The sequence below is a fragment of the Vipera berus genome (genome assembly GCF_964194415.1).
Source record: "Vipera berus genome assembly, chromosome: 6".
In the NCBI taxonomy this organism is placed as follows: domain Eukaryota; kingdom Metazoa; phylum Chordata; class Lepidosauria; order Squamata; family Viperidae; genus Vipera; species Vipera berus.
Genome location: NC_138208.1, coordinates 70,038,183 through 70,064,059, shown reverse-complemented (window position 1 = coordinate 70,064,059; position 25,877 = coordinate 70,038,183). Strand labels below are relative to the sequence as shown.

Genomic DNA, 25,877 nt, shown 5'->3' with positions numbered 1-25,877 from the left:
TTTCCCCAATTAAATAAGTAAATAATGGGGGGAGGCCTTTAGGCATTTTTCAATATAAAGGAATATGATAAAAATGCAGGCTTTTCCAAACTTTTGTCACCCATTTTAAAAGATTAATTCCAATTTTGGTTTTTATTTTAATTGTATTAACTTTGTTTTGTTTTTTAATTTGTATTTTTATTGTACCTATATAAGAACAGAAAGGGAGGCTAAAATTTAATGATATATTTTTAAAATACATTTTAATATATATTTTTAATGATATATTTTTAAAATACTTTAAAAATCTCCCTTCTCAGCACTACTGTAATGAGATCTTTATGCACTAAGTTTGAATTATTTTTTTACTCGTACTACAGAGGAAATATTGAGCTGGTGCCATACTTACTTCATACTAAGCTTTATATTTTCAGTAGTAAAATGGAATATTTAACAATATCCTTTCTGTACAAATGTAAAATATACAAAAATTACATATATTTTACAGTTGTAAGCACCTTCCCTTAAATTAAAGTAAAAATACTTTTATGACCATTGTTCAAATACAAATTGCATACAACTTGCAACACATACATTATAAGTTAGTCAAAGAAGGAAATAGTAACCAGTTTTTGTTCTCTGTAATTTCCATGCAAATTAAAACAATATTTTGCCAGATATGGAAATTTATTGGAGACCTTTAAGATGGTGGAGTAGCTTATTTCTTCAGTCTTTATATTCATTCCTCAGATGTTAACGATAGCTCTTATTTCAGCAAGGTAATTTAAGCCACCTCCCTCCATCCCATAGGTCAGAGGTCTTCAAACTCGGCCCTTTTATGACTCATGGACTTCAACTCCCAGAATTTCTCAGCCAGGCATGCTGGCTGAGGAATTCTGGGAGTTGAAGTCCATGAGTCATAAAAGGGCCGAGTTTGAAGACCCCTGCCATAGGTCTTTCACTGGCTAACTAAAAGCAGCAGGACCATAACTTAAGGTAATAGCTATTTTGTATGCCAAAGGCTGGGATGTAAAGCAAGGAAGTTATCTTTCTGAAATACTGAAGGAGAGTTGCTGATCAGTGCAGGCCAATGGATCAAATGAATGAATGGGTATATGACAGTTCATATATTTAACCATATGGTATAGATGAAATGAGATAGACATGCTCACAACAGTGTTTTGACCTTTTTAAATTCTATGTTCTGGAAGAAATAGATCAAAACAGCCTAGAATAAGAAACTAATAATAAAATCAGAGATGTAAGGTTACAGAAACTTTGAATTTAATGGAAATTACCACTATGAATTCTCCATTTTAGCAAAACATATATTTAGCAGGATGATAGGATCACATCAAATATGGCAAAAAATAGATCCAGGCAAAGTTTGAGCAAAGATCTACAACAGCAGCAGTGACTTTTTAAAAGTTTGATGATTAAGACCGTTATAAATTTCACTTGTTACTTTATGATTTTACCCACACTAATTGCTGCTTCTTAGTTACACAAAGAGAAATTAGATACATTTTCAGTAGCTCATTCTCAAATCCTTTCTGTGAGTCACTGCTAGTGCTTTTGCCAAACTAAATATGTCTGAGCAAGGTTGGAAATGTTAATGGAAAGAAACACAATCCTTGAAATGTGTGTGTTAGTGCAGGGTAGTTGAGCAGCAAAGGAAGCAAGTTCTACCATGTTCAGTCATAATTCAGTAATGTAAAGGATGCAGAAGTGAGATATATTTTGATATAAAGAACTGTAGGAATATAATAACTCTGAATTTGTTAAATTGAAAAAGAAATAGATGCAACTATTAGCTTTCTATTAAGTTCCAGGAGTGAAGTGATACATACAGCTACCTTATCATCAGGCAGCTAAACTAAGCTAAATTAAACCAAGCCAAGCCTAACCATTTAAGCCATACCAAATCAAGAAAGCTTCTACATAAACAGAAGAAAGATCAAATCATGGATAAAGCAATCAGTATTTTTTTTTTGTGTGTGTGTATATGTGTGTGTATATGTGTGTATATCTGTGTGTATACACACACACACACACACACACACACACACACACACACACACACACACACATATATATATATATATATATATATATATATATATATATATATATATATATTCCAAATATATATGCGGTGGCTCAGTGGGTTAGGACACTAAGTTTGTCGATCAGAAGGTCGGCAGTTTGGCGGGTCAAATCCCAAGTGCCGCATAACAGAGTGAGTGCCTGTTACTCGTCCCAGCTTCTGCCAACCTAGCAGTTTGAAAGCACGTAAAAATGCAAGTAGAAAAATAGGGACCACTATGGTGGGAAGGTAACAGCATTCTGTGCGCCTTTGGCGTCTAGTCATGCCGGCCACATGACCATGGAGATGTCCTCGGACAAGCGCTGGCTCTTCAGCTTTGAAACGGAGATGAACACCGGCCCCTAGAGTCGGAAATGACTAGCACGCCTGTGCGGGGGAACTTTTACCTTTACCTTTTATATTCCAAATAATGCTAGAAATCAGATCAGTCTAATCTCTAATTTTGGAGGGTGTTTATAATGACCAATAACCACTGAAGGTCTTGTTGTCTAATCCTTCTTTCAACTCTTTTGACTTGAAGTCAGTGGCATATATTTTGGAAATGAATCCTCTACAGTAGTGGCCAAAATTGTGGAAACCTTTTGGGAAAATTGTACAGTAGAAATAATAATAATAATAATTTAATTTGTATACCGCCCTTCTCCCAAAGGACTCAAGGCGGTGAACAGGGCAATACATAATAAAAAACAGGGTACAAAAATTAAAAAGTGATTAAACAACTATGCCCGTAGTAATTGATACATATTAAAAATTAAAACTAATTATAAAAAACCCAACCCCATCCCGTCAGACCAGGCCAGCTTGTTCAAAAAAGAAGGTTTTGAGATCGCGCCGGAAGGAGCGAAGGTCGGGGGCCATCCGGAGCTCGACCGGTAAGTGGTTCCATAGGTCTGGCGTGCCCACAGAGAACACTCTCCCCCTGGGGGCCACCAATCGGCATTCTTTGATCGGAGGCACCCTGAGGAGGCCCTCTCTGTGGGAGCGCACTGGACGGAGGGAAGTTGACGCCGGCCGCAGGTGTTGCCGTACGTAATCCGGACCCATGCCATGAAGGGCTTTGTAAGTCATCACTTACAAAGTGCCTTGGTGGAGCAGTGGGCTAATGCCTCCTTAAGTAACACCAGCTGCCTGCAATTAGTGCAGGTTCGCATCCCACCAGGCTCAAGGTTGACTCAGCCTTCCATCCTTCTGAGGTAGGTAAAATGAGGACCCAGATTGTTGGGGGCAATTAAGCTGACTTTGTAATAATGCCGCTTGGGGTGTGTGTGAAAGCCCTAATAAGCAGGCATATACATAGAATGAAGGCTACTGCTAAGCTTGTAAGCCGCCCTGAGTCTTCGGAGAAGGGCGGGATATAAATGGAATTAAAATAAAATAAATAAAAATAAATCACTAACACCTTGAACCTCACCCGGAGAGCAACCGGTAGCCAATGCAGCTCGCGGAGCAAAGGTGTAACATGGGAGTATCGGGAAACCCCCAAGACAACTCGCGCGGCTGCATTCTGCACCAGTTGAAGTCTCCGGGTGGACCTCAAGGGCAGCCCCATGTAGAGAGCATTACAGTAGTCTAGACGAGAAGTCATGAGCGCATGAGTGACTGTACGCAAGGCATCCCGGTCTAGATAGGGCCGCAACTGGCGCACCAGGCGAACCTGGGCAAAGGCCCCCCTAGTCACAGCTCCAATATGCTCTTCCAAAGAGAGCTGTGAATCTAGAAGGACCCCCAAGTTGCGAGCCCTATCTACGGGGGGTAATAGCTCACCCCCCATGGCCAGAGATGGAATAATCGGAATTTCCCGGGATGCCGGCACGAACAGCCACTCAGTCTTGTCAGGGTTGAGTCGAAGCCTGTTCCTCCCCATCCAGACCCGGACCGCCTCCAGGCAGCGGGACATCACGTCGAGGGCATCAATGGGGTGGTTTGGGGTCGAAATAAAAAGCTGGGTATCATCAGCATATTGATGATACCCAACTCCAAAGCCACGAATGATCTCACCCAGCGGCTTCATGTAGATGTTGAACAGGAGAGGCGAGAGAACCGATACCTGAGGAACTCCACAAGTGAGAGGTCTCAAGGTCGATCTCTGCCCTCCTGCCAACACCGACTGCGAACGTCCCAGAAGGTAGGAGGAGAACCACTGGAGAACTGTGCCTCCCACTCCTAACCCCCTGAGACGTCGCAGCAGGATACCATGGTCGATGGTATCAAAAGCCTCTGAGAGGTCTAAAAGGACTAGGACAGAGGAGCAACCCCTGTCCCGAGCCTGCCAGAGATCATTCACCAGCGCGACCAATGCCGTCTCCATGCTATACCCGGGCCTGAAACCCGATTGGTATGGGTCTAGATAATCAGCTTCATCCAAGAACAAAGGGAGCTGTTGCGCCACCACGCTCTCAACAACCTTTGCCAGAAAGCGAAGGTTGGAGACCAGACGAAAGTTGTTTAATATTGCTGGGTCCAAGGCAGGCTTCTTGAGGAGGGGTCTCACCACCGCCTCCTTCAAGGCGGTGGGAAAGCTACCCTCGCTCAAAGAAGCAGTAATCACTGCCTGGAGCCAGCCTCGTGTCCCATCCCGAGCCGCATAAGTCAGCCAGGAGGGACACGGGTCCAACAAACACGTGGTGGAGCTCAGCTTCCCCATGATCTTGTCCACTTCTTCAGGAGTCACAGGGTCGAACTCTTCCCAGATTAAATCGACAAGGCTGCCCGTATCCTCATCGTCAGACTCTGCCCAGTCGGAGTCCAGACCGGTCCGGATCTGAGCGATTTTGTCTGACAGAAATTGACTAAACTCCTCAGCTCGACCTTGCAAGGGGTCCTCCCTCACCTCCCGATTAAGGAGAGAGCGAGTTACCCTAAACAGGGCGGCCGGGCGATTTTCTGCGGACGCGATGAGAGTGGCGAAGTGGTTAGACCTCGCCACCCTCATCGCCGCGAGATAAGTTCTCGTAAACGACCTTAGTCGTAACCGGTTGGATTCGGATCGGCTGGATCTCCAACAGCTCTCTAGGCCCCATCTCCGACGCTTCATCTCCCGGAGCTCCATGGAGAACCATGGAGCCCATTGGGATCTGCGCCCGGTCAAGGGCCGCATGGGTACAACTTGGTCGAGTGCCTCTGTGGCTGCCCTTTCCCAGGCTTCCACTAGGGCATCGACCGAGCTGTGAGCAAAGGAGGCAGGTGGGGGCCCCAGCGCCGTCTGGAACTGCTCAGGGTCCATCAGGCGCCTAGGACGGAACCATCTTAATGGCTCAACAACCCCACGGCGGGGAGTGGCAAAACGGAAGACCAACCGCAGGAGATGATGATCGGTCCATGACAGGGGTGTAATAATTGGGGAACCCCCCCCACCTTTGATTAAGTTTCCACCAATTTTTCTTCTAATTTTTTTATAACTGTAGCCTTGTTCACTTAATAATGCTATTTTACATTGCTTTATGGGCAACCAGTCAACTCTTTGCACCATTACTTTAATTTTATTACATTTTACAAGCTCAATAAATGAAAGAACACAAAAACCCCCAAACAATTTGATAGCGATCACATAACACACTGACCAATGTCCTCCTCTCAGCTTCAATACATGACATTAATAACTGAATCCTACTGTGATCTGATTGGCTCATTGCCAAAACAAGATGACACCTGATTGGCTCTCTAAACCCTCATGCTCATTGGCTACAATCAGATGAAAGAAAGCTACCTGATATCAACCTAAGCAAGTTGTGCTTCCTTTTTCTGGTTGTTTGGCTATAGCTTTTCATAGAATACAGTACAGATAATTGAACAAACTTTGTTGCATTACATTCTTGATTAAATTCTCTTTCCATTGATATATAATATTAAGGTACTACTCCAAAAAAAGTGGTGTTATTAGCCATCAAACCTTAAAAACACACTTTCCCCAAAAGGTTTCCACAATTTTGGCCACTACTGTAACTAGACTATGCATTACATGAGGAAGGACTCCCCCCCCACCCTTAGATTATCTTGAATCCTTCATTATAGGAAAGGAGACACCAAGAAAATTTCCATTCAAATTTTCCATTTCATGCATAATCTTAAAAAGCTCTGTACTATTTGCTCTCCATTTGTTTTCCTTCTACACTGAAAACTGTAGTCCCAAACTTTTATAATTTCTTCTCTTGCTATAGCTCCCTAACAATTTGCTCTTCATTGCATCCCGAAAAATATGGTGTCAGTTAAAATGCACCATTGCCCCCTATGACTGAACCCAGGAGAAGGCTTAATTTTTTCCCCTTTATTCCAGGAAAGGCAATTACCAAACTGATCCTTCACTGAACGAACTATGTAGTGTGTAAAGACGTTCTTCTAATTCCCCTATCTTCAACAGATAACCCCATGTGCTAATAGCATATGGTGAGGAAAGAAAATTTGTTTTTCCCATAGTTTGCATTATTTTATGGCTCTTTTTAATGTTGACTTACTCATGTTTTTTTCCTAAGCCCCCCAAAAATTCACTTTCCTCTTCCTTTCTATGGAAAACGTTTGTTGCTTCTAATAGCTTTGATCAATGCTTACTTTACTTTTAGCTACTGTACAACATTCTTTTTTGACATACAGATACAGCAATTGTAGAAGGGATTCTAAAGGCACGGGACCTTCCATTGCTCAAGTCTTCTCCTTTCACTGTCCAAACGGGGCAAAGCTCAAAACAGGTTGTTCTGACTGTTGAAGAGCCCAGTTTTTGGCAGAGGGATGCGCATGTTTCCTTTCTCTTTTCTTTTCTTTTTTTTGTGAGTCTATTGGTGCTTATCTGCTGACTACTAAGGATCTTATGTATATAATTTCTGCTTGTTAATGTTGGGAAGCCAAGATGCTTCTTCTGCTGTTGAAATGTTTTGCCCTTTTACCCTGTTCCAGAATGCTACCAACTGGAAGGTGGCATGAACCAGATGCTGCTCCTGGCTGCTCAGACTGCTCTGGACAAGAAAACACTGTAAAATGCAGCTGTTGTTGGTGCTACATTTGGATCCAGAAGCTGGTACATGGCCTAAATGTGGTTCCACCATTGTTGTACACAGTGCTTTTTTTGTAAAAGAAAAAGGGGCCGGAACTCACACATGTCATACAACCCGCCTTGCCTACCCTACAAGGTTCCATTCAAAAAAGGTGCCAGAACTCCGTTCTGAGCGTTCTATGACAAAAAAAGCCCTGGTTGTACATAGAAACAGGGCTGAATTGACAATTGATTTTGAGTGTTGTCCTTTATGCATTCTAGCATAAATTGGCCTTTGAGTAGATGGCACAAAGAGGGTCAATATTTTAATTAAGCTTTCCACCATAGTTGCAATATTTTTTCCCCAGTGAATGGATCCCAGTTCAATCTCCTTTAATATATACCAAAGGGTTTGATTTGGTGTTCCAGTTTTTATCACTTGCTTTCCATATATTGCATTTACTGTACCATTCACCCAATTTGGATGGCTCATTTTGGTCCTCTTCACTGTTCCTTGTTTAGTTTTATAATGTTAAATAATTTAGTATAATTAACAATTTTAGCTACATCACTGTGCAACTCCATTGTTTGGTCATTCATAGCCAAGATATAAAATATTAATCCTAGTATAAAGACTTGGTACAGCTTGGTAAAAATTCTGTTCTTATTATCAGCCTAGTGCATTTTTAATAAGATGCCAGTCTATGAAAGGATCTATACTTAAGATCTTTGTCAAAGGTCAAGAATACTGTAGTTATATCATTCCCATCCACTTGCTTCTTGACTTCCATAACCATTCAAGACTACCTAAGACTACAGTGACTATGTAGGTTGCCTTCAATATTTTGGGGAAAGGTTTTGATTAAAAGACTGTGTGGTCTTAGTTGACTGTATGATTTGCCCAAATGATTCTTGCTATCCATGCTCAAATATTGCAAAGCCATTAATAATATTAGGGCAAATAAAGGCAATCATGTGCAAACATTTTGGATGATTACATAATGGAATATGCCAGAAATAAAACAAGTCAAGGATTTCTTGGTATTTAAGGTTTCATGAAAAAATGAATTGGGGCAGTAATGCCAAGAACTGATACTGGGCTTGCCAAGTGCTTTTTAAAGTAACATTTGCCAACATGACATTAAACAATGCATAGACAACATAAACAATGGAGAGAGAGAGAGAGAGAGAGAGAGAGAGAGAGAGAGAGAGAGAGAGAGAGAGAGAGAGAGAGAGAGAGAGAGAGAGAGAGAGAGAGAGAGAGAGAGAGAGAGAGAGAGAGAGAGAGTAAAATACTGATAAAATATCAGAAGCTATTGGGGCAAATGAATTTTGGCTGTTAAACTTCTAATTTTGTCTGAAATGTCACGTGGGAACAAGGCTCTAGTTCAAGCCATTTTTGGTAAGTCATTACCTCTGTTGCAGCATGCTAATTTCACTAAATGAAAACCATAATTCTTGTAGAAAGGAGATGTGGCTGACTTCAGTTTTATCTCCTTCAGATGTTGCCTTCTGCTGTGGCCAGCTGGTGAGAATTAGATGAGCCTTCCTAGATGAGCTAGTGACTTCCAGATATTTGGTCATGCTGGTTGGAGACTATGAGAGATGCAATCAAATATTTCTGGATCATGCCAGGTCAGGGGAAGTTGAACCAGGTTGCCAGAATGTCGTTTTAAGTAATTGGCTGTATGAACACCATTTTGGATGGTACATATGAATGGTTGAAGGATATACATTCATTCACACATATATTATAGGCAGCATGCTAGTTCTTACTACTTTTAGATGTATTTTAACTCTAAGCCATGATTGTTAGGCTCACACACTATATTAAACCAAAACCAAATCAACTACATTATTTAGTATCTTGTGTGAACTAAATAACTGGCTGCTTATAAGAATAAAGGGGCTATTAATATTTGCATTATGCATATTTATAAGCAATTGAGCATATAAGAATTAAACTTATAAAGCTGTCATACATATTGAAAGTGACCAGCATGTTAAGTTAGATTACTTTGTGAGAAAGTGAGTTCTCAAACATTCAGTAAAAAAACAACATAACAGTAAATCTAATCATTCCAAAAATAAAGGGCAAATGAATTCTGGTTCTCCAGTAGTCAGGTATAGAGAGAAGAAATCAGAAATACTACACAATAGTTTCTTATAGAGGGCTTGCTCCAGAAAGACTGTATTCACCAGAATCCTTGGCTTAGGACTTCCTAACTGTTCTTCAATAATGAATGACTTATTCTTATGAGTTTGCCTAATTGGTTACAGTCTTGTCCTCTGGGTGGAGTTTGACACTTTTATGTCCTCCGTTTTCTGGGACACTTATATACCAATTCACATTATGATCGCCACACATAGAAATATAATGTCACATGGAATTGGAGCAGCCAGAGATTTGTTTTTAGCTTTAGCATGCTTTTTGTGCTTGTGCTTCTGGCATTTTGCTCCTGTTGGTGGTTAGGATTATGTGGCTCCAATTGTGTGATCTGCTTTGGATTGCAACAGTCATTTCCAACCTGATGACTTCCAGATACATTGGACTTCATCTCCCATAGCCCACTAATAATGTCTTTTTGATCATGTTGGTTTAGGTTTAATGGAGTCAAAGTCCAACACATTTGGAAAGTGTGAAGTTCAGAACACTGAGAACGTTTAGCCTTTGAATGTTAATCTGGAAGCCCTATTCCTAAAATTAGCTACGGTCATAACAAATAAACAGACAGGGACAGGGATGTTGTAAGGATTATTCTAGGCACCTGACAGAGGAAATCTTCTCACAATTGCATTCTGATGGGGAAAGTTCTCACAAACTGCTAGAGGTATTACCATGCCCTATTATATTTTGGAAGTGTTTGACCCTTAAGGAAATGGACAGAATTCTTGGACCTATTAATCCAGCCACTTGTTTGCAATACTTAAGGCTTCCTGGAAGATGACCTGAGATTGGATCTGTGGCAAATACTTCTTTGAGTGAGCAAATGACTTTGCTTGCCTTGAGGAAGATAATGGTGTGTCACCTCTTAAAGAAACCATCACTGGGGCAAGAAGTTCTACACAATGTTGTCCAATCTTCCCTTTATGAAGAAAGTTATTGAGAGGATGGCTGGAGTTTCATAGGAAAAAGGAAGCAGATTTTCTGGATGCTTAACAGTCCGGTTTCACACCAGGACATAGTTCAGATAGCTTTGTTTGCACTTGTCAGTGACCTCTGGCACAGCCAGGATGGAGGTGATGTAACTGTCCTGGTTTTTCTTGATCTTTCAATGGCTTTTAATGTCATTGAAAGCATCAATCATTATTCTCCTGCACTGACTGTGGGGATTAAGGAGATATGCCCTCCTTGCTTTGTAACCACTTCCAGATCATTTTGAAAGAGGGGAGGAAGGTTGAGGGCCATGACTTGTGGCTTATCACAGCATTGACACTCTTGCCCCTCATATTTAATGTCTGCATGAAGTCACTGGGTGAGGCCATCTGATGACATTGGGTCATATATCATCAGACTGATGATAACCACTTTTAATGCTCAACCCCTGATTGACCAAGTGTGCTGTCAAGGTCTGGCCCTAGGATCTGAAAAAATAAGCATGCTTAAATTCAACCCCAAAAGACCAAATTGCTTTGTGTTCCTAGTTCATCTGCTACCATGGCATGTCCCCAGAGAAAAAAATGAGTGCACAATTTAGGGGTCCTCAAGGTTCTGCTCTCCTATTGGCAAGAGAATTTTACCTCACATTCAGTTATTATGCCAATTGTCCCTTTCCTGAACCAGATGTCTCTTCTCACAGTTACACATGCCTTGGTTACCTTTTGTGTGGAGTGTTGTAATGGACTTTACATGTAGATACTTTTAAAGCTGCAGTTGGTTCAGAATTGGCAGATAATGGCATTGTATTCCTGACAGGTTTGAATAGACACATCCCTGCTGTCTTTTAAACAGATTTAGCTTTTCCCCCTGGGCTCCATATTAGGCAAAATATGTATCCTAAGTGCCATTGTGTTTCTACTGGTGTATGTTGTTTCCCTGGTTATGTTTTTTATTAGCTTTACTATATTGTAATGTTTTTTGTTGTGAGTTGGGTGGCTTTATAAATTTATTTTAAACTATAAATAAAACCATTTTTTAACCGAATGTGCAATTTATTTTTCATTTTAGAAGATCAGTTTCTATGTTTTTAACATTTTCTCCTATTCTCAGACAACATCATATTGGTAAATCGCACTAATATTTCTAGTTAGGCTTCCTGAGTAGATTCCATTAAACAAGAAACATTTTTTTATTTTAGTTAATTGTAAAATAGTATGGTCTACAAAATTGCCTATTGCTGGTCGGTGAAGAATTTGTGAAATGCATCCATTATTTTGTAAATATGCATACACTCTTTTGAAATATTATACATGATAACATTCTATTTAATATAAAGCAAGGATTTTTATTTATAAGTAAAACCTCAAATGTTTCCATATAAATTTGCCTCCAACAAGGCAGTGGCTAAGTCCACAGGCAATGCTAAGCCATAGTATTTTCAATAACTATGTTTTCATAACGCAAAGCCATAAAATGTTTCAAAACAATTCACGCTCTGGTTTAGTGGGCTGTTTGAATGATGATGATAACTTTATTGTCACTTTGAATGTACACCAATCGGCATACATCAAAATGAAATTTCGTTGCATACAGCTCTCAAAGGGTCACCGCCTCCGATATATACTCCTTGTTCGGGGCCTGCTCAAATTTCACATTGTCCATTTTAGTCTCTAGGGAGTGAACGATGGCAAACAGGACAGATGGAAATGGGGCTCCATGTGGATTAGCCCTCAAATTTGCTTGTATTCTGACAACCTTGCCTTCTTTCCTTTTTCTGATCCTGACTCTTCCACCCTTTCCTTAAAGAGGCCTTGCTTCTTTTCGCCCCTGGAGCATGCTGCTGCCGCCGCCACCAACTCCTCCAAAAGCCTCTCTCTCTTCCTCTGGGCCTGCCGACAGCCTCATCCAGTTCCTTCGCCCCATAAGCTCCAGGTCCTCTCCTCCTCTGCCTCCTCTGGAAACAGCCCTGATTTGCAGTAGAATCCATCACTGGGCCAGCAGTCAGATCTTGCTGCTGGTAGAACAAATTCAAACAGCGCCAACGACTTTTAACAGTCTCACCAACAGTTCCAAAACAACTAGAAACTCGCCAGGCCAGCAAAGATTGTTGGTCGTATGTCGTATGTTACCTTAGTTCTACCATGTTGCTCAAACACATTAAAATCTTCCTGATCATGTGGCCTATAGCCCTTACTATCCCTCCCAAAACTATTCGCCTTCAAGAGCCAATGCAGCCGCAGCCATTCCAGGTGCCGCCATCTTAGAACAACAGATGTATTGGTTTCTAAAATATTGAAGTCTACACTTAATTAAGTAAAAACTGAATCAAGATTCTGGGCAGCAAAGCAAGAATGAAATCAAAGAGGAATTTCATGGATAGCCTGTGAAAAAATGACAGAAGGATAGAATCTAATAGCTTCATATTAATGCTTTCTATGACTTTGAAGAGATGGGACAGATACTTTTATAAATGCAACATATTTAGATATCACAGAAGTATGCAGATGAGTTAGTGACGAGAAAAGCAGCAGTCAAATGACATCACGGATGGACACAAACAGCGCCTAGTACTGAATATCAAAGAAATAAAAACCTATCCAATTATTTTATGAAATTTCTTCTTCTAAAGCAAGTGTGTGTTAGATCATTCTTTTCACCCAGTGCCAAGTCTTGTGATTTTTCATTTTTAATGCAAGCAGTGCCTCAGAAGATTTGCTTTAAATATACAGTTGACTATTGTTAGTGGAAAAATGCATTCCATTTTGTGGCAGTCAAAAGCTCTAGGTAGTTTTTAGATTTATGGATGTTGAATGAATAAACCAAGTATTCAATAATTTGGCTGTGACTCATTTCCCAGAGGACGATTGTTCTGTTTTTTATTAGCAAATGTGGATTAGGTTGAAAATTTTCCATCAGTTTTCCTAGATGGAGGAAGTCCTCACAGACAGGGTCAGTGTCATAATTTTCTTTGAATTAATGATATGAATTAAGTGTTTCCTTTGTAATTTCAAATACTGTTATTTCTGGGAAATGGATGGAAAGATATTACCTTTAGAAGGTCCAAAATTTATAACTGGGTCACACTGTTATTGGACTCAAATAAAATGTCATAAGAGAGTGAACAGAGTTTCAAGTACTTCGAGGCAAACTCTTACAAAAAAAATAGCATGGGGGGAAAAATGTAAGAAATAAAAAAACAGGGCAGATAAAGTCTGCAGTTCAAAGACAGTCAAAAATGAAGACTGTAGTCTGAATGCAGTAATGATAGGTGTTAATCATTATCAATGTATGCATTGAAGAACAAAAAAAATGTTGTTCAATCGCTAAGTTGTGTCTGACTCCTCACGATCCCATGGATCCCAGCACACCAGACTTCCCAGTCCTCCACTGACTCCTGGAGTCTGCCCAAGGCCATGTCCATTGCGTCAATGACAATATCTAACCATCTCATCCTCTACTGTCCCCTTCTCCTTTTGCCTTCACTCTTTTCCAATATCAGGATCTTTTCCAGTCATTTGGTGGCCAAAGTGTTCGAACTTTAGCTTCAGTATCTGTCCTTCAGTCAGAGTCGATTTCCATTAGGATTGACTAATTTGATCTCCTTGCAGTCCAAGGGACTTTCAAGAGTCTTCTCCAGCACCACAGTTCAAAAACATCAATTCTTTGATGTTCAGTCTGACAGCCATATATTACTACTGGGAAAACCATAGCTTTGACTATATGGATCTTTGTTGGCAAGGTGATGCTCTGCTTTTTAATATGCTGTCTCGTTTTGTCATAGCTTTCGTCCCAGGTAGCAGGGGTCTTTTAATTTCATGGCTGCAGTTGCTGTCGGCAGTCTGAAAACACAAATGTTTCCAATGTGTCACCTGCTCCTGACTATCATTGGGCACCATCATAATCCTATATTCTTAAAATCTGCAAAGTGTATTAGATAAAACTTCAAGCCAAGTTACATTGTCTTACATAAAGTAATTCTTCCCCAAGCTAAGCTTGACTCCTAGTGCAGGGATCCCCAACCCGCCGCTCACACAAATGGAGCTGGACTTGCTTGCATGCAGCCACCTGCCACTCACAGGGAACTATCTCTTCCCCCACCCCCTCACCCCGGCTGGGCCACCAAGCCAGAAAGGTTGGGGACTGCTGTCCTAGTGAGCATATGTATACACATCTATGAAAATTTCTGGAGGCCAAGAAGTGGCTCTTCTGAGATTGTTAGATTTCAGTCTGTCTTACAATACTGTGAGTTCCTGATGATGTTTCATCCAAATAATAATCAGATGTGGCCTTGCTTAGTCCCAATCAGCTAAGGTTTCTAGATGTTGTCACCAGATGATATAGTAGTATTTCAAGCTATTTCGTTTCAGTATCTTTCATTTTAGTTAGAAATTTTTCCCTTATGCTGTTGTTAGCCCATGAAACTAGCAACCTTTCTTTTTTACTTTAAAATCACCTAGAGATCTATTACAGCAGGGGTGTCAAACTCAATTTCATTGAGGGCCGCATCAGCATTGCCCTCAGGGGGCTGGGTGGGTGTGGCCTACTGAGTGGGCATGGCTAAAGTGCGTATGGCCTACTGGATGGGCATGGCCAGCTCTACATCGTTCGCATCAAGAGTGCCTATGGGGGCCTGGGCAGGAGTGGGACAGATCTGAGGGTCTCTGGCAGAAGGAGGGTCTCTGGGCTGGGGCCAAGGCAGCGGGGGCTGTTCCCTCACTGTTTCCAGGATGGCTTCGCGGGCCACATGAAACCACTTCGTGGGCCAGATCTGGCCCCCGGGCCTTGTGTTTGACATGTCTGCATTACAGGAATCCATCTACTACAGGAATCCATTCTGTGTAATCATAGGAAGAATGCTAGGAACAGAGACTCTGCTACTAGTTTTTTTTCCTGAATTAGTGGCACATTTTTTTTTCAAAAGGTTCTCCAATCTGGGCTCAGAGAAGGCTCTGAGGATTTATAAAGAGAACTATGATTCATGAAAGCTTATGAAATAATATACTTTACACTTTAAGGTAGCACAGAACTCTATTGTTCTCTAATGAGTAGTAAATTTTTCAAACCGCACATTTCTCTTTAGCTAAGGTCAGCTGAAGAATTTCTGATTTCTCGTGGCAGTTGAAAAGGATTTGGAGAGTTCACTTCTTTACAGTCTTTTCACAACCTAGGGTAGTCCACTAAATGTTGCATAAGAAGCTCAAATGTACATAGCAAATGAAATTCTTCTAAGACCTATTGAAACTGAGGTATTGAAACTGAGGTATAATCAGAAAAAAATAAAATAAAAGGAACAAATACTACTCCCCTGTTTTCTCTATTATCCCATTAATGTTCCCAATATTTTACATGCAAAGAGGAAAGATGATATTATTTGGGGCATATAGGAAATCTATGTGAGGGCATTGAGAATAGGGAGAATCAGTGGGAAGGAAACTAATGTTTCCTGCTTGTTGGACTTTTTCAGAAAAAGATGTTGAACATCCTTTAATGTTAGCAGCATGTGGGGTAGAAGTGATAAGGTTATCTTTTTCCCTCACTTTGCTTCAGATTTTTTGTTACCTAAGTTCGTTTGAATTCTGTTTTCTTTAGAAAAAGTAGAAAAATGAATTCTTTGGCTGTTTGCTAGTATTGTACAATTCCTGGGTCAAGTGTAATATATAAATTAGAGGTTGACAGCATTAATATTGTGGAAGGTTTTTTTTTTCTTTTAAAAAAATGGAATGCCAAAGTCTTGTTTAAATACCTGCAATTCCTTTTGAACTAAGACAGGTTTTTCACGTGATTTTCCAGCTGTTTGGATCCAAAGGACCATTACGCTCTTCACAGAGATTTCTATCGGTTGCCAAGCATCTTATTGTGAACTTGGAAAGCCACAATTTCCCCCTGCCATGGAATTTAGGCTACTAAGCAGTTTGCTTCAACAACAGATGATGGAATGCTCTACCAAGAGAGACAACTTGGAAACATTTTATGCTATTTGGCAACCAGTTCAAGATTACTTGACTCAGTGAAATATGACTTAGTCTTTATCACCTAGCTGTTTCTGGCCAGCTCTTCTGTTTTTTTTTTTTAAATCTATCTCTGCTTCCTATGGCTTATTGTGTATGGCACATTGGAATGCTATGAGAATCTTTATGAGAAAATGGCAATGTGAAGGCACCTGTTATTATCGCATTTTCAGATTATCTATGCCATCCTATGTATCTTACAATTTTTTAAACACTAAACGTTCATGCAGAAATTAAACATAATGTTAGCTTGGTTCAATATATACCAGTGTTTCTCAACCTTGACAACTTGAAAGTGTGTGGGTTTCAACTCCCCAAATTTCCTTGGCAGCATGCTGGTTGGAGAATTGTGGTAGTGAAGTCCACACATCTTCAAGCTGCCAAGGTTGAGACACATTGGTGTATATAAAGGGGCCATGGAGCTGGGGGCCTATGAACAAAACCACCTCAAGTCTCAAAATGCATGTGGTTTAAGCAGCAGGAACAAAATGAACTAGTGATAAATTCAAAAATTTAATGGTAATGAAATGGGAAGAAAAGTGTTGTTGGCAACTTTAATGAAGACAGTGTGATAGCTCCTAGTATTATTATTTTTCTTCATTTAATACAGAAAATTTCATTTAGTAAAGAAAATGAAAGGACTATTACTGGATGAGATAATTGTGTGAGATTTAATCTGATAATAAAAATTGAGATAATGTGTAGTGTTTCACCGGCGGGTTCCTGGTCAATAAGGACAGCAGACTGGGTCGGGTTCAGCTGGTTTATTTCGTCTGTGCAGGAACGCAGTCAGAGCGTTTTAAACCCCCTTTTATAGTAAAGCTGGCGAGCCTTCAGCCAATCCCCGGCCGAGGATTCTCCCGCCGTTTATGTTCTAAACCAATAACAGTAGCCACATGTGGAGCTGTCAAAGGGAACTGTCAAACTTTCGCTTGCCAACTGCAACCGTTAAATGTGCTTTTAACTAACATATATTACGCCCCTTCCCCCCCACAATAAAACAATTAACTATTTACAGAATTCTTATTGTACAGTGTTCAATTCAGCTGGACTCTTGACCCCCGGGCCACACATAGTCTTTTAAATATGCTGGTGGTCTCTTTGTCCTGACGGAGCGTCTCAGGGACTTGCCTACTGTATATTCCCTGGTTGGTGGTGTTTGAGGATTTGTAGCCATAGAGTCCTCACTACTCTGGTGCTTTGGAGCAACGTTGGGGTTAGCCCTCATGTGAGGGTTTTCCCCAGGGTCTGGAAAGTTTTCAGGTTCATCTTGCTGGGGCGTTTCCTGGGCGTTGGGGGCAAGGGTGACTGGTTCCCCTGAAGATGGTTGCTCCTCAGCACCTGGAGGATGATTACTCACTCCCCTTTTCCTTAATTGATCTATATGTCATCTAAACTGACGGCCTTCTCCCTCAACAAGATAAGAAATAGGCCCAGTGCGCAGAATAACCACCCCTGGTAGCCATATGTCCCCTTGTCCAAAATTTCTGGCCCACACATAGTCCCCAACGTCAAATTGTCTTGGAGGAACTGGTAGATCAGGTTCAGCTGCCACCCTGTCCGGGTGCAGCCTGTCCAGTTTTGTGACCAAGCGGCGGCCCCAACGTAACTCCGCCGGACTTTTGCCAGTGGCTGTGCAGGGGGTAGAGTGCTGGGCTAGAAGAAAGTGTGCCAAGCGTTGGTGCCAGTTGCCAGAGATGATGCGGCATAATGCGTCTTTAGTTGTTCGGACCATGACTTCAGCCAGGCCGTTAGTGGATGGCCGGAAGGGAGCCGAGGTGATGTGTTTAATCAAGTTGGCCCTGGTGAAAATCTGGATATTGGTAGAAGTAAATTGTGGCCCATTGTCTGAGACTATTATATCAGGGAGACCGTGTGTAGCGAAGAGCCCCCTTAGCACTTGTACAGTGCTGGCTGTGGTTAAACTTTTAACTGGAATGACCTCTAGCCACCTTGACTAGCTATCGACTACAATGAGGAACAGCTGTCCTTGGAAGGCTCCAGCAAAATCAATGTGGATCCTTGACCAGGGGTTGTGAGCTGATTCCCACTTGTGTAGAGGTGCGTGAGGAGGCCCTGGTATGGACTGCTGACAACGGTGACATCCGGCTACGTGTTCTTCTATGTTTTTGTCCAACCCTGGCCACCAAAAGTAGCTACGTGCTAAAGCCTTCATCTTTAGGATGCAGGATGACCTTCATGTAGTGCTAGGAGGGCTCTAGCTCTGTGTTTGTCCAGAATGACAACTCTACTTCCCCATAAGACACACCCTTGGTGTGTGGACAATTCATTTCTCCTAATGAAATAGGCCTGGAACTCAGGCCCTGGGCTATGGCCTTGCCATCCAGAGGTTACCCAAGCTAATACCCTACTTAGGAGTTTGTCTGTAGTTGTTGCTGAGGCAATTTTCTTTACCTGTAGGGGGCAATCAGGTAGTTCTTTGATGGCTAATTTTTTTTCCCCAGGTGCTGGGTCTGGGTCAATATCAGCTAAGGGTAGTCTGCTTAATCCGTCAGCATGACACATTTCCTTACCCGGTTTGTAGAGCAATTTGAAAGTATATGCTGATAAAAACATGGGCCAACGCAGAACCCTTGGGGACAGAATTTGAGGGGTCTGTTTGCCCACAGTGAATAGTCCCAATAATAGTTTGTGATCTGTAAAGATTGTGAATTCCTTTCCATATAAATAATCATGATTTTTTTTTACCCCTGCAACAATGGCTAATGCCTCTTTGTCAATTTGGGCATAATTTCTTTCCGCCCTGGACAAGGCCCTGGAGTAGTAAGCAATTGGTTTCTGAACCCTTCCTTCCTCCAAATGGCTTAGCACAGCGCCAACTCCATAAGGAGAGGCATCACAAGCTACACAAATTGGTTTATGCTCGTTGTAATGGGTGATGGTTGAATTATTGGATAGTAAATTTTTTAGGTCCCTGAAACAGGTTTCATGGAGAGCTGTCCACTCCCAAGGGGTTTTTTTATCCAGCAGCCTGTGTAAGGGTTCTGCTTTAGCTGCTTTTTGGGGAAGGAAGGTGTGATAAAAATTTAAGAGTCCCAAGAAAGCTTGCAATTCCACTTTATTTTTGGGTGTTGGGGCCCTTTTTATAGCTCGCACCTTAGATTTTGTTGGATGGGTTCCCTGTGCATCTATCCTATACCCTAGGAATTCAGTGGATGTCACCCCTATTGAACATTTTTCTTTTTTAAGCTTTAACCCTGCAGTGCGAAATCTGCTAAGCACCATTTGCAGTCTCTCTGCCAGCACTTCTTCACTTTCCCCAGCGATTAGAATGTCGTCAAAGTAGGGACACACCCCCGGGAAGCCTTTCAAAGTTCGCTCCATGATTTCCTGGAAGATACCAGGAGCAACAGAAATGCCAAACTGCAGTCTGTTAACTTTGAAAGCCCCGTGGTGTGTCATGATCTTTTGCGCATCCGCCATCTCCCTGGTAACAGGGGAGCTGCAAATAGGCATGCGCGAGATCCAGCTTAGCAAAGATGGTGCCGGACTGAATCGCGGAGAGGACGTGCTTCACCGATGGGACAGGGAAAGCATGGGGGTTCAGGGCGCGGATGAGGGTGGCCTTATAGTCGGTGCAAATCCGCACCTCACCATTAGGTTTGACAGGGGTGACAATAGGGGTTTCCCAAGTTCCCCCGTCCACGGGTTCTAATACTCCCAGTTTTACAAGGCATTCCAGTTCGTCCTCAATTTTTTATTTGAGGGTGAATGGAACCCTTCTAGCCCTAATTCTGACTGGGAGGACGTCAGGTTTTAATTTCAGAGAAATAGGGGGCCCTGTGTATTTCCCCAAGGAGCCGTTGAATACGTCTGCAAATTGTTTGCAGATGGATTCGAGGCTTTTGGCCTGGGTAAGATGGACTCCTACTAGCCAGATACCTAAGGCCTCAAACCAATTGAGTCCCACTAAACTGGCCCCCTTCCCCTGGGTGACTAAAACTTCTATAGGCCTTCGGAATCCCCTGCTAACAGTTAGTGTGTAGCAATCCCTTTTAGTTTAATTGGGGCATGTTGAAAATCAGCCAATTTCATTTGGGTGGTTTTCAGGGGAATCCTCCATTTGCTGAGGCCGCAGATTGAGCTGTAGGTCTCCTGTGCTCAGATCTCGCTAATGACCTCAGTGATGCTCATTGTTGGTTTTCTGACGATTTTTCTTCTAGGAGTCCAAGGGCGATTTGGTCCCAGATCTTGTCTTCGAGGTCAGGGAAGTGGCACCAGCGAGCGGCGTGTCGTACTGCTGCAATGAAGTCTGTTGCAGCTTCGCCTGGACGTTGGGTCCGACGGGCGAACCGAAGCCTCCAGTATATTTCTGAGCGTGTTGGCATGAAATGTGTGTTCAGTTGTCTGTCAGCACTGAGTAGGGGACGGTGTTGACTAGGTCCAGATTGCAGGCCCGCTGAGGCAAAGTAGAGCTTGGCTTTTAGGCGGTCCTCTGTTATTCGGTTGAAGAGGAGGTAGCCCTCAACTTGTCCCAAGTGCGATTCCCATCACTCGGGATATTTAATATCGAATTCTCTGATCTGTCCCAACGAAGTCATGCTGTCCCAGTGACTACTGGTTCACGGATTCCTTTGGGGACGGGTTTCCCCAGTGACTTCAGCTCAGTGACAGTCAGCTCGTGACTTCGCTCAGTGGTTATCTCCGAGAAGCAGTACCACCTTCGTCGCCAGATGTAGTGTTTCACCGGCGGGTTCCTGGTCAATAAGGACAGCAGACTGGGTTGGGTTCAGCTGGTTTATTTCATCTGTGCAGGAACGCAGTCAGAGCATTTTAAACCCCCTTTTATAGTAAAGCCGGCGAGCCTTCAGCCAATCCCCGGCCGAGGATTCTCCCGCCATTTATGGTCTAAACCACAGGTCTGCAACCCGTGGCTCTGGAGCCGCATGCGGGTCTTTCAGCCATCTCCTGCGGCTCCCAGTCCTCTGCCATGTGCAGTCCAAAAAAAAAAGTGGGACTAAAAAAGTTCAACCAATCAATTCAAATATGCAGGGTAGGTGCATATCTCGCCTTGGCTCCACTCTTCAGTCAAACCCTGTTCTGCGCATGCGCGCATGTACGCACATGCACACACATTTTTTGCGGCTCCCAGTTTTTCCTTTTGTGAGGGAACCAGTTCCGAGTGGCTCTTTCACTGTTTCAGGTTGCTGACCCCTGTTCTAAACCAATAACAGTAGCCGCATGTGGAGCTGTCAAATCTCAGCTGTCAGCGGTAACCGTGTGTGGAGCTGTCAGCTGTCAAAGGGAACCGTCAAACTTGTGCTTGCCAACTGCAACCGTTAAATGTGCTTTTAACTAACATATATTACATAATGTAGGAAGCAGATTTACATAAACCAAATGATATCCATTGAATTCAGTATTAACCATTCTTACCTATCATGGCTTTTCTTGCCCTGAGCTCTTAATTCATAATTTCAATTAAATATTTTTTAAACAAAGAGTTCGATATTAAAATAAAGATTCCTTATACACAGGGGAAAAATGTTCCATTACATGACATTCTTTCTTAATTCATGGAGTCACATTCATATGAAACTTTTCAAGCAGAAATTTCTGCAGCCTAGTTTTCCAAGCATCTTGAAGCTAAAGCAATAGCAAGGATTGTTCAATGCAGTATGCACCTCTTGGTAGTTGCTTTATGTTACCATTTCCTACCTCCTACCTCCTGCACTTCCTACTTTAATGACAATTCACATAACCACAAAGATCAGATGTTGGGTGAGAGTTGTAATAATGATAGAGCACCCAGTTTTTAATTTTCTTAAAAGAGGAATTGTGCAACTTTAAACCATTTCCAGATGCAGCATCTTGTATCAGAGGAAGTTCTTAGAGTAGAAGAAAATGAAATCAGTAAATACAGCAAGAAGAAAAGAAAAAGAATAATGAGAAAGTATAACAGTCTTCCAAACATGTTTTTTTAAGTGAGGAGTGAGTAGATGTTGACCCACACCAACTAATGTACATTATAGGACCTATAAACTAGGATTTGAGAGAAGCCTATTATATCATTACTTACGTATACTACTATATGACACACCCTCTTCCACATACACATGGATGAGGAAACACTATAGAAAGCATAGGAATGGGTAGTTGATGTGCATAACTCCAAAATTTACATTCCCCCCCAAAAACCCTGGGAAAAATTATACAACTTTTCAGTGAGAAAAGGATTAATGGATGATTAAACTTACTGAAATAAAAGCCTCTTTCTCCACAGACAAATTGAAGAGCATCAACCAACTCAGCACCACAAAGTGTTTCTTGGCCAGCAGCAGCAACAGATGAGCTGGTTAATGTGAGGAAACACAGGCCAAAGTAGAAGAAATTAATGGATGTTGCACTGAGCATCTTCACCTGTGAATGAAATAAAAACAAAACTATGTCAGTGTTTTTCAGAAAATCCCAAAACCAGGCTAAATAAGATGCTTACTTCAATAGAATCTGCATTGATTGCTTTATTAGCACCCAGGCCCATTCAGAAATAATTATTACATATTGAGGAAAATTCTGATCAAATAACCATGAGCCTTGTTTGTGCTGCAGCTGATGTCTATGGGCAATTTCAAATTCTATTTCAGATAGTTCTTTATTTTAAAACAGATTTGACTGGAAAGCCCTTTATACAGATCAGAAACTTGATTCAAATGACCTCTGAGCATTGTTTGTTTCATTTCATGCCTTTTCTCTGAGGTATACCCTCACCCACTTCAAACTTGACTAAGGTAAAATCTGAAGCCACCCTCCCCCCCCCTTGGAAAATACAAGCATTTTGAGCAAAATAGACTAAGAAAATATCTTATTTTCAGATAAATCTTTTGCCTTTTCTCTAATTTTTAAATTAGATAAATATGTACCTTAACGTATTTTGTATGTTGGTGTGGCAGTTCTATCTTGCATTCTATGTCTTTTTTTCTAAAGAAATCTATGGGTCATTTTGTTGGCATCCAGAGCCATCTCCCAGGCCTTAAATCCATGTGAATCAGTGCTATGAAGGCATTGCAGGATTTTTATAAACTCAGCTACATTGAAGAGTTAGACTACTTCAGTTCAAGCAAAACTACTGTGTCTTTTAAACTTCACACAACTTTTCCAACTATTACTGGGAAAGGGTGACATTAAAATGGATCTATTTCCCTTTTAAATGTTTTCTTGTCTGAATTATTAAAGCACAGGGGTTCCCCACCCAAACATCTATTGAACCTGGCAGCTTATTGTTAACTTTTCAGAGGCTTAACAGATATAGTGTGGTTAAACTGTGAAGGGCAAGGCCAAATAGATTGGGTGTGATCCAGCTACCAAAGCAGTTTTAAATCTCTATATAACTGATGTTTAAATTAGGATCAGCAGCTGTGTTATGTTACTGGAGCAGCTCAAGGCAGCTGCAGTGTACTAATCTTCTGTGGACATCTGAGACAATTAACTACTGGGACAAATGGGCAGAAATTACAAACACAAGCACTATCAAACTCTGGAAAGTATAAAATGCCTACCGTAGATGAATTCACTAAGAATTGGGAGTACTTCAACAACTACAGCATAGAAATTCTCACACTTGTAACAAAATATTGTAGTAAGGAATCTTTCAGTTCCATGCTTAACCCAGGCAACCATGCTTTCATTCCATTTCCATTGCCCTGTACCTGCTACATATTGATATGAAGTATTCCATGACTACTATATAGTATGGCAATCCTAATTGGGTTAGGTTTATTTATTTATTCATCTTACTGATATGCTGCCCATCTCATAATCAAGTGACCCTGATTTAGATTTAGAGGTATGGATATATCACTCTACTTCCCCAAATATTTTATTTATATTGTAATAACTCAGTAACTGTGCTAATAGTACATGGATTTGTCTCCAAGTAATTTATCTCCAAGATCATTTGCTAAATGAGTTGTATGACAGGGAATCAGCATTATCATCATGATCATCCCTTTTTCTCAGCCTTCCAAAATTTTGCCACATTTTAGGATTATTGAAAATTACAATGTTGCTCAGTAATTGGAAAAGGTTTGATTGCCAAGTACTTTATTGGCAATGGCTGGATTGCATAGGCTACTTGTCTTAATATGCTTGAAAAGGAAGTTTCCCCTCTATTAAGCTTTTTCCAAGAGCATTCCTTTACCTTGAGATAGACAGATAGAGAGACAGACATAATATACTGTACATACTATTTATTCTGGTGGGCCTGGGGGTGGGGGAATCAGAAGCACAGGCAGAAACCAGTTCTTAGCAATGCCTAGCTTGGCCTTCACATTAAATACAAAACACTTCTCTACAAAAGCCCATCTATAATGACTAGTAGACAACCTAGTTGAGAACCTAGCCAAATAGACAACAGAAGAGAGTAATACGCAAGACCTTTATTTATGGAAACATCCAATATAAAGATAGAAAGATATCTAAAAGACTTAATGAAGTTGGAATAGCTATTTAGTATTTGCAAAACATGACAGTCCAGAATAGTAAAATGTGAAAGGCAAATATGAGTGTGACTTCAGAAGCAGAAAGAAGAATCACTAAGAATAGTCTTGGTTATCACAATACTATTTTCCTCTAGTTAATGATACCTCAAAGGTGTTTAAGGCAGAGGTAAGTCACCTGATTTCACAGGCTTGCTCTCAAGGGTACAATTCAAAAAGTTCTCCCAGCATAGTCCCAATGAAATGGCATTGCGTACCTACTGAAGAACACTATGTATTCAACACAGTGTTCTTTGATCCCAGTTGGCTTTGCCTCAAACATAAACTTCATTTAACAATGTTATTTTTTTTCCTGAGACTGCAGCAAACTTTGCACACTGTAAAAAATATATATCAGATCTAGGACAAAAGAATGGGACTCTGTGTTATTCCCACTCCTTTATGTGAGCCAAGAATGTGACACCATACAATTGCCTAGAAATTCAATATTTTCTCCTAGATCGCAAAAGCATAATCTCTTTATAAAGCCTGGGAAGAGGAAATAATGGATCCTTTAGTTTTGGTCAAATGGACCAAAAGTCCTACTCCATCAATCATATAATAGTGTTTTTGAAGATTTGTCTGTCAGAAAATTCTCTGATGTACCTTAATATTTCTTCTCTGTTTAGATGGGAAGGCTGGAGTCATTAAAAGAATACTTACGATAATTAACAATTTGGCTGCTGGTCTTTTCAATAGATCAGAGTGTCCCCAATTTATTGTCTGTCCCATTTGAACAGAAGGCAGAGGCCTTTAAAAGCAAGTCCTGGAAAGTGGGTGGAGTTTATCAGAGTGTCTGATTAAATTTGGACTCTGAGTCCAACTCTGTACTGTACAGGACTAGCTAAACAATGAATGACCAATTATGTTTCACAGCTGCAATTTCAACAGATCTTCTCCTTCAGAGAAAATCCAGTATCTTCTGCATCTGGAGATGCAGTCTGTAGCAGTCCAAAACAGTGGCTCTTAAAGTAGCCAGCAGATGGATTGCTCCTTGGCTTTAACACTTTCCTTTGCCCTTCCCCAACTCCTCCCATTCAGCAAGCTTCAAATCAAGCAGCGCGTACAAAAATGCTTGAGCGAAATTTGGGTGCGCGCCGGTTTGGTGACTATCTAAAATAACAATGCTTAGGGTTTACTGAAAGCGCTTTTCAGAGACACGGCAGCTGGAATAAGAATACTGTAGATAGAAGTATCAATCTTTGCTAAGGAAATGCATATGTAA

General features: G+C 41.2%; 1 protein-coding gene across 1 annotated transcript in view; it reads right to left on the bottom strand.

Moving 5' to 3' along the window:
* Positions 1 to 25,877, bottom strand: part of IGF1 (insulin like growth factor 1) — a gene marked incomplete at both ends in the record, with an annotated part of 54,861 nt that overhangs the window by 27,315 nt on the left and 1,669 nt on the right. The window contains one exon of the mRNA XM_081331072.1: positions 22,376 to 22,538. Within this exon, the coding sequence (XP_081187198.1) occupies positions 22,376 to 22,538 (163 nt within the window). The remainder of the gene's footprint in view (positions 1 to 22,375; positions 22,539 to 25,877) is intronic.